Genomic DNA, 12,467 nt, shown 5'->3' with positions numbered 1-12,467 from the left:
CTGGAACCTTATGTAGCTGCTTGGCAGAGATTGGCCGAGAATGTTAAAACATAAAAAGAGCCTGCTTGATGAGGCCAGTGACCCATCAAGTACAGCATTCTACTCTCACAATGGCCAGCTACTGTTTGGTTTGGGAAAACCAAAGTAGGAACTAAGTGCAAAAGCACTCTCCCCACTTGTGTGGGCTAAACCAGACCTACTGCTGATGCCAACCATCAAGACATAGCCATCATAGCTAGTGGCCATGCAGAAACACCTGAGTTTTGCATGGCTGGAATATAATCAATTGGACAATGAGCTGCATTCATTGCTCCGCCTAATTTTTTGCCTGTGGTCTGAGAGTGACTTCACATTATGGGAGCATTATGGGGTGGGATTCATGTGGACATCCTTGACTCTTCACACATTCCCAACCTACACATGTTTGCCAATGCCTGAAGAGGGATTCTTTCTTTTCATATCCCAACATCATGTACAACTTGGGTGGTTGGTAGATGTAAATGGGGGGATGTTTAACTTTAGCAGTGGAGTTCTGGGAGAGTTTTGCTACACATCCTATGAGTATTTCCTGACCAGGCTGAGGGAAGCTGGGCAGCCCTAGGAACAGCCAATGAAGTAAAATAAGAGTAGGGAGCAAAAAGAAATGTTGGATCCTTTAAGTTATGTTAAGTCTGCCTGATAAAAATTAAGAATTATCAGTCCATTTCAAATCCAGACTTTATTAATCACATAATGATTGATTTGTTCATGAGCAATAATTATATAATAATTAGGAATAATTATCATTTATCTTATATGTGTTGCCAAACTTGGTAAAACGCGCACAGCATTTTTCTGCTAAATACTATGTGTAAGATTTCTGATTTAAATCTTTTCCACTGTAGCAGAAATACCATACAATACTCTAGCGCAAGCTTCAGCTTATTGCCTACTGGGGACTTTTTGCTTTTGATATCTTTTTTTCCTCTCCCTCTCCTTTCATTTCCTCCCTCATCTTTCTTTACAATTTCTTTTTTAAGCATGGCTTGTCAGATAAACCTAGCACAACTTTCAAGAAACTTTTTGCCTTTCATCTTCCTCCTCCCTCCATCTCTAATTCTCAGTCCATTGTGTGCTCAGGAAACCTACTTTAAATTTAACCTTGCTCTCACAGATCTCATTCCAATCAGACAACAACTGCTGAAACCACTGTGTTTATCACCCTAGTACAGCCCTGAAATATAATTTGAGCATCATATATAAATATAATAATTTGCTATGTTATCTTTGTTGAAACCGCAAATGTTGGCCTTTTGGGATATGGAGTGCTTTTGCCGCATAGCTAATCCAGCAAAATCTAACCTATGGCAAAGTAAATGTAAAGCTATACAGCAGAAGCTTTCCTGTTCACACATACCTGGAGTAGTCATGTGATAAGAATAACAAGAACCAGTCTATATTCAAGCTTTCCAGTCTAGCCAAGTTCTTTTACTCACTGGCTGTTTGAAGGTTTACCATATCTTGTGGATCTTCTGATTCCATTTCACAATGAGGTTTGGGGCACCACAGCATAAATATATGCAAGATGCAAGGACACCTGAGAGCCACATCGATCCTGTACACTAATACCCAACATGTTTACATGGGAAACACGAGAGAACTCTATGTTGTGCACAGGTGCACAGGCAATGGAAGTGGAGGGTATGAGTAGCACCACCACACACATTAGGGTCTTTGCTCCCCAAGACTACTTCCTCCTCTTCCAGTTATGATCCAAAGCAGCCTCTCCCAATCTGGTTCCCTCTAGATCTTTTTGGACTACAGCTCCCATCATTCCTGACCAATGTGCCATGCTGGCTGGGTCTTTGAGAGTTTGAGTCCAACAACATTTGGAGGGAACCAAGTTGGAAAACGCTGGTTTAAAGCAAACTTGGCAGTTCTCTGAAATAAATTAAGCGTTCTTGATCAGTAATAGTGGCAAACATCCCTGAAACATGGCAGACCCCTAATTACTGATCTTCCCTACTGTACTGTATGCAGCACTGCATGTGAGAATGCCGGGTGTGTTCTAAGCCATCCTGTTAGCTCAGATGAGACAACAGTGGGGTCCTAGATGCAGCATGATGCAGAATCCTTGGCAACACCCTGGCAAATGTGTTGGGGCTCCTAACAAACAAGCTGATATGGAAATGATTCAATGGTAGAAGGTCTGAAAGCCACTTCTTGGCAGGACAGAACACAAAATACTCTGGCATTGCAAATCTAGAGCTTAGATAGAATCTCTTCAGCTGCATAGACCCTGGTATGCAGTTGCACCAATTCCAGGATCTTTGACAAGTTACTTGCTCCAAAAAGTTAGAGGAACTTTATGCATGGAGAAGGATGGGGAAAAAGAGAAAACATCTGCTCAACTGGAACAGCAATGAAAAGCAATGAACTGTCCTCACTAATATCTCACACATACTGATACACAAGACCATTTAAGATATGTACACATTTACCCCAACTATCCACAGGAACATATTCTTATGAAGAATTTTTTTTTAACCTGGGCAATGCACAGTTCTGACAGCACCTACTCAGAAGACCTTCTTGTGATAGTCACAGCTGGAAAATATGCTGTCACAATTGCAGAAATCACCACCAGAAAGCTATGGCTGCACTGATTAATTGCCCAGGTCACACATGACATTCCCTATGCGAAAAGCATCCCCCAAGGACACCCAGGGCATGTTATGTGAAGATTTTGTTCGTTTGTTTTGGTTTATATGAATTGGCCCATCTTCAGCTAGTTATTACTTCAGACAAGATAAACAAGATGGATTCAACTTCTCTAATTTTCATCCTGACAAAACTGCAGAACATTACTACAATGATGGGGTTTCTCTCCTGATATCCATCATCTAAAAGGCACAGCCTGCAGCTATATTTGTCTACCAGGCTCAGATGCTATTTTGGTCCTTCTGTGACATTTAAATAGAAGCGCAATCATTGCCAACCACGTGGCCAGGTTCACTAGCTCCTATAAGCCTCCATCTCTTTGCTTTTTATTAAGAGCAATGCCATAATCATGCCAGTTCCTGAGAATTCAGATAGTTCCAGACTTTGTTCACACATATGTGCAGACCACTTATTTTCTCAATGGCTGATGACTGGCAGCTACATGTGCAAATTGTCTCCATTGAGAAGCATTGTATTTCAGATGCTATGTTATGGAAGATCTATCCATGGTATTAGATCTGTCCATTCACACATGCATATTATCACTTGAAATTGCAGTGGGGACTTGAATGCTGGTCTCTCAGACCCTAATCCATGGGTAGGCAAACCAAGGCCCAGGGGCCAGATCCAGCACAATCACCTTCTGATTCCAGCCCATGGACAGTCTGGGAATCAGCATGTTTTTACATGAGTAGAATGTGTCCTTTTATTTAAAATGCATCTCTGAGTTATTTGTGGGGCCTGCCTGGTGTTTTTACATGAGTAGAATGTGTCCTTTTATTTAAAATGCATCTCTGGGTTATTTGTGGGGCATAGGAATTCATTCATTATTTCCCCCCCAAAATATAGTCTGGCCCCCCACAAGGTCTGAGCGACAGTGGACAGGCCCCCTGCTGAAAAAGTTTGCTGACCCTTGCCCTAATCCAACACTCTAAGCACTGCACAACATCCATTGGTTTGCAAGGTTACTTCATAACCATCCAGAGAAGTGTAGCCACTCAGCAATGAAAGGAGTAAGAAAAAGTTGGTTAATTTACATCCCCATCTCCTGTCTTTTCACACACCACTTTCCAAGTTGGCACTAGAAGGTCATTTAAGAAATTTGGGTTAATACTGTAAATATACATCTGAATCACTCCATTCTAGCTGTTCTAGAAGAGTAATTGCACACTCTGTTATGGCTGTAATTAAATTAATAGATTATCTTTCCATTGGATTGGCTTGCTACTGTAAGACAACTTATCAGCAACACAAAAAGAGCAATGATGTGGAATGATGAACAAAGAATGGCACTACAGAGAACAGGGTCTGCTTATTCCATTTATTAAACAAATTATACATATGTTCTGTAGTCATGTAGTGCATAATATCATGGAAAGAAATTTAACTGAGAATGGACTGAAACCTATTGTTTCTGCTCCAAATAAAATGCAACAGGTTCTCCCTTCAACAACCATTAGCTCTCAAATAACTATTAATATGACAAATCTCTCTTCAGCATGTTGCTATTTCCAGCATCGCTTAGGAATATGTGGAAGATAAGGGAGAATAGCAACCGAAGGATTGTCTACAAGCCATTACTGAAACCAGGGAAATGTCAGGGGGCCACATAAGGGCCATGGTATAACCTGAAGGATTACCAGGCTCACAGGCTGGAAGCTGGAGATCAAGAAGACAATGTGCTATAGAAGCTAGTGTTGTTCCAGAACTGGAGAGAACGTAATGTCAAATTTCCACCTAGCCAGTCACTATCTCTCAGCTTAGCCTCCATTACTTGATAGTCCTGAGGGCAAAATGGAGGGAGACAAACCACACGTGCTACCTTGGAAGAAATGTGAGGTGTAAACGCAACTAATAAAAGGTCAGTTTTCTAGTATTTGTGCCAGGCCTTGCCAATCCAAAGACTTCATGCTGCCAGACAATCCAAAGGGCCAATGTTTGCTTATTTAATTTATGTCCCACCGTTCCTCCAAGGAGTTTTTAAGTGCACGTATAGTTCTCATCCCTGTTTCATTCTCACAGCAACCTTGTGAGGTAGGTTAGACTGAGAGTGAGTGATTAGCCCAAGGTCACTCAGTGATCTTCATGGCTGAATGGTGATTCGAACCATGGTCTCCCAGGTCCGAGACTGACACTCTAACCACTGTACCACACTAGTTCTCAATGTTGAATGCCTTTATTACCTTCAGCACTGAACAAGCACTCAGATTACTTGGTGTACGCTGTCCATGGTAGCTCACTAAGCTAGGTTCCACCTTCAGACTCTGAGGCCAGGAGCCCCAATGGACAATGTTATGTATTTAAAATAGAGGTAACTGGTGAGGATTTATTGATACACTAAACTCTGAGCACCTTCAAAAAGAGTAATGTGAGTCCAGTTGCCTGCAGTGCACAATACAGTCTTGCTGCTTGAAGCAAAGTCCAAATGCCCACCTCCCATTCTAAGGACAACACTTTAAGAAGTCTTGCAGCACCAACCAGACATAAATTCCTGCCTTCATCTATCCCACACCACATGATGCTCCCTGAAGCTGGTCACATCAACTTGCTACATGGCAGGTTCAGCCCTGCAAATTACTGGCTTCCAGCAAAGGTATCAGTCATTCACTTAAATGGGTCTTTATGCTGTAAATTGTGGATTGACTGTCTCCCTTTGCAGGGAAAGCCTCTTGTTACAAGACTTAAAGGTACAGAGCATGTGCAAGGAAATGGATAGTAATTAATGTACTTGATCCCTCAAACCAAGTGGGCTAGCAAATCCAAATTACATAAATAGAACAGAGGATGATTAGAGTCGACCACAAATTGCTTTGTCTGGGACCCAAAGAGACATGTTACCTATTAGCCAGGACATCTTGGGATCAAGAAATGTGCACTGCATGTAAATGTAGCCAAAGATCAGAATTGTAAGGCTTGGAAAGTAAGTTGTCCTAGTTTGGCTGTGAGTCAGTCAACCAGCTACAAATCTGGTTACAAACAAACAAATAATAAATCCACCTCACAGTGACCTCATCCAGTCCATGTTTTACCAGCTTCTCCATCAGAATATCATTGGGGACTTTGTCCACCAAGCTTGTAACTCAAATAAATTATATTCACCTGTCATGACTTCTTTTTGAGAAGGCCATCCTAGTTTTCCTGGTATTTTAGTAGTAACGCACAGCATTGTAAGGCTATGCTAGTACAGTAATGTGCTAGTATTTTAGTAATAACGCTGCAATCCTTTACACAATTGTGAGCAAATCTCATTGATCTCAATGGGACCTTGCTCGGAGTAAAGGTGCACAGGACAAGTGCTGTAAATCTTACAGGCAAACAAAGCTAATGAGAAGGTTAGAGGCTGATAATGTAACCCACGATGTACCACCACTGTATATCCTCCATTTGTTGGAATGGGGCTTGTAGAAGATTCACACAAAATCTCCCTTTCAGTTGAGTGGAGGTCATGCCATTGCAGCACTTGCTGATCTGAAGAAAAAAAAATGTTTATCCTGGAAAATGCATTCATCTTTTTTCACCTATATGGAAACACACACACACACTCTTCTCATTGGAGGACTTAGAGGTCAAAATCAACGGACACTCACATATCACTAAATATACTAGAACATGAGACCCGCTATGAGCCATACATAAATTGTGCACTTGGGTGGAAATGCCAGCTAATCCCTGCTTAATTAAAGCAGTGTTCTCAACTCCTGTTGTGTTTAGGGAGTGAAGAGTATAGGACAAGCAATGTACGAAGAAAATAGCAGGCAGCGTGGCTAATCTCAAAGACTTCAGAGCTTTTGAGCTGCATAAATCAGAGCGACTTTTTGAATAGCCTCATAAAACACAATATCATTGCCATTCCGCTCACGGCTTTTGAGTTCTTCCTACAGCATACAGATCATTAGGAAACTTCTAAGCAATCAAGTAATGTGAGTCTGATGAAATTATTCAATCAATGCATAGGCTCAAGGAAGCAGCATAATGCAGAACTGCATAGTTTCAGAATGTCAGAAATGAGAGAGTGAACCCCTTCTTCCTCAGTGTGCATGCTTCAAACAAAAAACACAAAAAAACCAAAAACCTCCAGTGGAGGTGATTGTTTTTAGCAATTTCATAAGCATGCTTAATGTAGTCCTCCTGAACTACCTGCTCCCCTCTGTAATGTTCAAGTCAGCAGAAACACATACAACTATATAAACCCTCTCAATGCTCAGAAATACATAGCCTGCAACATGGATTCCCTTCAATATAACCAGAATAATTATATTAATTAGAGGAGTATGATTTGCGAGGGGAGATAGCATCTATATTCTGTTACTAACACTTAGCTTCCATTCTGGTGGCTGGCAAAGAGATGAGTTTGTTATCATAGATACCTATTCTAAACAGGTAACCTACATAATAACTGTATAAATATAAATACATAGTTGGGTAAATGGATGAGAAATACATGCAAGTTACATTGATATTGGAGAATTCCCTGTTACTTTCACCCTATCTCTCTCTCTCTCTTTCTCTCTCTCTCTCACTCACACACACACACATTTTTCTCTGTATGATACACTGAACTATTATTTTTTTGCACACTTTAGAAGTGTGATTACATTGAGGAATCATCAGTCTTTTCCTCGTTGAATTCAGAACATCTGTTATACCTGCTGCTTCAATATTTCCCCCCCAAGGGAATGTTTAACTTTCATTTCCCTCATTGTCTTTGCAAACCCTCATTTGGAAACACTGTGATTCTAACGTTGATTTTCACCCTCTCTGTAAACCCTCTCCCGAAATTTTAAATGAACAAAAAGAGTTCTTCTTTCTTGCTCTTCTGTTAGGTAGGAGTTTGTGCAAGGGGTGGGGGGTGGGAAGACACCAGAGACATATAGCTCACAAGATTTTTAGACCTGGAAACTAGCGATGAATTCTACACTTTTGGAAGAATTGCTGCATTTAGCTGCTGACCCAATTTAACACGAAATTGTTGTTTGTTTCCTGGCTACTTATTTTCCATACCCTGCAGGAAATTGAAGGGAGGGGGTGGAGAGAAAGATTGAGAGCTCTGGATGACAATTATCAATTTGCCAGCTTCATGGCAACATAAAGCCATCCATAAAAAAAAGCTAATCCCCTTGTCAAATGTACTAATTGTCTTTCCAAGTGAAATTAATTGTCTGAGAAGCCACTTTGGATTCCCCCCCCTCCCCTTTCTAAGCAAATGTACTTTTGTTGCTGCTTGTAACCACCAATGGCACTTACAAGAAAGCCAGAGAGAGAAGGGGGGGGAAATAAAAATAAATTACACAGTGCTGTATTTGCCAGCGATAAATAATTAAAGTGGGCATCCAGCAAACATAAATAGCAATTAATGTGAAGAGAGGGGGGAGAAGGGGCTGTTTGATGCAAAACCACAGTGCAACAGTGCATGGAACTGTTTGCTCAAAGAAGAAAGAAAAGGGTTTGCTCTGGGAGTCTCTCCCCCCAGCACACCTCACAAACCAACTATTCACTGGTGAAAATAATTGTTCTGGAATACAAGAACGGCTCCAAAACCTTTCACCATAGACAGAGAAGGCTGCAACTTCACCTGGTTGTAACAAAGCCCAAACTCTTGTCCCCCAAGCCACCATTTCAAGTAAATTATTTACTCCCCCCCCCTTTTAAACGCTGTGAACAAACCATACTCTGCCTCTTTTCTAAAGGATGTCTGACGCTGCTAACCTTCAATCCCTCCTATGATATTCAGAGACTCAAGCAAGGACTCCTACACTCCTACAGAGGTCTCTTGCCTTAGAAACTCTAAGCTAACTTACACTCCAGAATTTGCCCAAATCCTATAGCGCGAGAGGTCTCTCTCTCTCTCTCTCTCTCTCTCTCTCTCTCTCTCTCTCTCTCTCTCTCTCTCTCTCTCTCTCTCTCTCTCACACACACACACACACACACACACACTCGAAAGCAGGGATTTCTCAGCCTTGATCCTCTTCCCTCAAACATCGCATTACAATCAAGGGCTGGCAGACATGTTTACAAACGAGCATCTCTCAAACGATGAAGCCCCGGTAGACACCAAGTTGTGTGGTTTTTATTTATTTATTGGGGGTGGGGGGGACTACTTGGCATTAGCCCCAGAACAGCAGGGAACGATCTCTATTTGTACCTTTCTAGCACAGGATGTGCACATTTTGGAGCGCGGGGGAGGGAAGGAGGAGTGTGAGCGAAGAGAGGCAAGACTTTCGACTCTGCTGCTACCTGAAAGCAGCGCGCCTGCTCTCTGTCCCCCTGCTCCGCATCCAGCCAGCAGGGGGACTCTGAGGCTTCCCCCACCCCCAGTACGTTTGGATCGCTTATCTTCTTGCGAGCCAAAGCAGCCTGCTCGTTCCATGCTCTCTCTGCCTGCGTGCGCTGCTTACAAAGCAGTCCAGCAAACGCGGGCGCACACACAGAGAGACTCCTTCCTCCTCCCCAACACATTTTATTTTATTTTTTGCTAAGCAAAACATCCCCCACGGATGCATTTTTTAAATTTTAAGCAGGGGAATGGGGATAGAGAGTTGGAGGATGCTCTCGGTTTGATGGTGATGGGGGAAAGCCCTGGCCAGATGATTTTTCTCTTTTCCTTTTTTTTGCAAGGATTCTGAACAAGCGAGGGATGGAGTTATTTCCTGTGCCTTCCTCTCTCTCTCCCCACCCCCTCCAGTGGTTGGCAAATGGGAGCTTCAGGCTCGCTCTCCCTGCAGAAAGAGCTCTGTGAATCAGAAGCACCGCGATGCCCCTCATCCTCCTCGCGCGCTCGAGTCCCCGTGTGGCCGTCAACGCGGCTGCCAATAGGTGGGGCCCAAAAGCAGCTTCGGGGGAGCGCGGGGAAAGGGGAAAGCCGCGGCTCCTTTAACCCTTCCCCTGCTGCATCCAATCAACGCTCTTTGCTGGAGAGAAGGCACGCGAAGCGGGGCTGGCTCTCCGGCTGCCTTTTTCCTCCCCCCCCCAAAAAAAAGGGAAGAGGGGACACCACCATCCATCCAGCACTGGAGAGGGTGGCCGTGGGGCGCGCGGGGGAGGCCCTGTCAACGTATAAACCTTTACAGAGCCCACGATCCTCCCGCGTCGCGGGCTTCCTGGCTGGGGGGGGGGGGCAGAGAAAGAGAGAGAGACTGGACGCTATTACTGCCTCCCCCCGTTTGGAGGGAGGTTGAGCCCCACGGCGCTCAGTCCCCTCCCCTTTCGCGAAGATCTGCTTGGCCAAGTGGAAGAGCGCACGTTGCCAAACCACCTGTTCCTCCGTACGGGGGGGGGGAGGGGAAGGGGGCGGACGTACGTTGTGTTGCAACGTGGGGCCAGTGTGCGTGTGTGTGCGGTGCAGGTTTGCAAGCTTTATAATACATTGGGGGGGGGGCGTTTCAGGCTTTCCCCGCTAGCAGCGGCGGGAAGCCTGGGGCGAGGGATTTGTGCTCGAGAGGACGAGCTAGCTGCACACACACACACACACACACTATGCAAAAAGCAAACTCTGGTTGTTTACCTTCATTTGTAGAGGGGACTAGAAAATAAGCTCCCCCCCCCGCCCGCAAACTCCCCAACACAGATATTCGCGCTCAAATCTAGAAAACCCATGCAGCAAACGAAACGTAGCCGATTATGGGGGCGGTTATTATTTCGTTCAGTAAGAGGAAGCGGGGGAGAGAGAAATACTGCCCGGGGCAGCTGGAGGCTGGCGAGGAAAGCGGGGAAAGGCTGCGAAGTAAGCCCGTTGCAGTCGCAGCTCCGGCGCGCCTTACCGATGTGGATGATCGAATCTGCCAGCGCCGCTTCCCAGGTTCCGGTCCAGCACACGGACACGAGCAAAGCGAGGGGGAAAACTTCCATCTCCTGCGCTTCGGGCAAGCGGGGAGGAGTGGTTGGTTCGGGAAACGGGGGGTAGTAGTAAGGAGGGGGGCAGGAGGTTAGCGATCACACCAGCGACAAGGACGAAGGGAGCCCAAGAAAAGAGAGACGAGAGTTTGAGGAGCCTCTAAATCCCGGTTGGATCCTCCAAAGGGAAAAAAAAAATTTCAGGGGCAAAGGAAAAAGCTGCAAGAGGGAGCCGATCCCAGGCTGGTTGGGGAGCCTCTCGCAACGAGCCCCGCGTCACTTCGGGGGGCGGCCGGGCATCACCAGAGTTGTGGGGAGTTGCTGCAGCAAATCCATCCAGCACATCACCGCCGCCGCCAGAGATGTCAATCGGGAAGCAGTTCGGCGTGTCCCTGTGTCGATCACACCATCCTCAGCCTTTTTATTGTTATGTTTCAATGGTGTATCTTTTAAATATATAGGGTTGTTTTCCTTCGGAGCGATCCGCAAGGCCAGGTCCCCACCGCCTCTCCAGTGGGGCAACTTGCAACCGGCAAACCGACGGACCCTTCCAGTGCCCCCCACAGCCAGCCAGCCAGCCGGTGCTCGAGAGAGAAGGAGGGGGGGGGGAATAAAACAATTTTAAAATATATATAATAACTGCAGCTTTTCTTTCCAATCTCCCAGGCGAGGGACTAGATCCTTGCAAAGTGTGTGTGTGTGGCGAAGGAGAGCGCTCTTCGTCTCCAAGCTTCCCTCCAAAAAAAATAATGATGACGATGATTTTTTTTAAAAAAAAAAAACCCAAAACCACCCAAAGTGAACTTCAAGGCAATGCAGCTGGGAATGCAGAACTAGATCTCGATCTTCTTCCTGCTCCACCAAAAGAAAGGGGGTGGGGAGGGGGAGAAGCAATTGATCGCTTTTTTTGCTTCCCCCCTGCAGCTGGTTGGTGCGGGGAGTGAAGAGAGCGACCGCTGCGAAAACGGCTCTCCAACGTGGTCAGCCGAGATAGCAGTTCCACGGAGAGCTGGATGCAGCCAGGAAGCCAAACAGCGGCAGCCCCGGGACTTGTGAAGATGGTCTTCTGCAGTAGAAGCAGCAGCAGCAGCCGAGGAGGCGGTTTGGAGCTTGCTTGGTTGGTGGGATGCAGAGAGAGAGAGTCCCCTAGCTGTTGGCAGCTCCGCCGCTAGCTAGCACGTTGCTTAGAAATGGATCACCTAGGAGAGAGAGAGAGGAGAGTGCTATCAGCCAGAGAGGAGGAATAGAGGGGAAGAACCGAGAGGCAGGCTTCCTAACAACCACTTTCTCCCCCTATCTGGTGTATGAGGGAGAAGCAACGTTAGAATAGCTTCAGCGCCGCCTGCTAAGCTGGTCTGTGGTAGGGGGCCGGTGACAGGGATCTTCAATGGGTGTGAAAAGCATATTTCAGGTGGGGGGGGGGAATCACTTCAGTCCGAAGGCGAGAAGGCACCGAAGTGGGGGGTTCTTTTGGCTGGGATGAAGGACCCTGGGCATTTCTTTGGCCCTAGTTTAGAGCGCGTTGGCTTCCGCCTCTCGACACGTTTAACCTTGCAACTTCCACCGCAGAGCTCAAGTTGGGAGTCTTTGGAAAGTGAATCAGGGGCTGGGCTTCAAGATGCGGAGCCGGAGCGGGGTGGGAAGGAGGGGGAAGTATCCAGGACAGCTGATTCCGAAGGGAGGAGAATAAAAATAAGGCTCCAGAGTGCTATTAATATGCACTTAATTATCGACGTTTTTGATGGGGTTTTGTTCACAATTGAATCTCAAGGCTGGGAAATTACTCCAGGGAGGAAGGGGGTCGTGTGATTCTAGGAAGGAGGAAAGCAGTGGTTTTTCCATCATAAAATGGTAGCCTGAATAACCCCTGGCTGCTGTTTGTGTGACATGGAAGGGTATTAGTTAAGCTACTTTTCTAGTTTAGACTCCAAAGCAGG

At 45.5% G+C, this 12,467-nt stretch overlaps 1 protein-coding gene across 7 annotated transcripts in view; it reads right to left on the bottom strand.

Annotated features, from left to right (window-relative positions):
- GRID2 (glutamate ionotropic receptor delta type subunit 2) overlaps nt 1-11,461 on the bottom strand; it is a 792,384-nt gene extending 780,923 nt beyond the window's left edge. For all 7 annotated transcript variants that reach the window (XR_014171606.1, XR_014171607.1, XM_081924868.1 and 4 more), the window contains exon 1: nt 10,458-11,461. Coding sequence is in view for 5 of the 7 variants with exons in the window: in XM_081924868.1 (XP_081780994.1) it covers nt 10,458-10,545 (88 nt within the window). In the remaining 2 variants the exon portion in view is untranslated. The remainder of the gene's footprint in view (nt 1-10,457) is intronic.
- Nucleotides 11,462-12,467: the final 1,006 nt, after the last annotated feature.

The sequence above is a fragment of the Podarcis melisellensis genome (genome assembly GCF_964234715.1).
Source record: "Podarcis melisellensis genome assembly, chromosome: 9".
Classification (NCBI taxonomy): domain Eukaryota; kingdom Metazoa; phylum Chordata; class Lepidosauria; order Squamata; family Lacertidae; genus Podarcis; species Podarcis melisellensis.
Note: the sequence above shows the minus strand (reverse complement) of the source record. Positions and strands in the feature narration are given on the sequence as shown.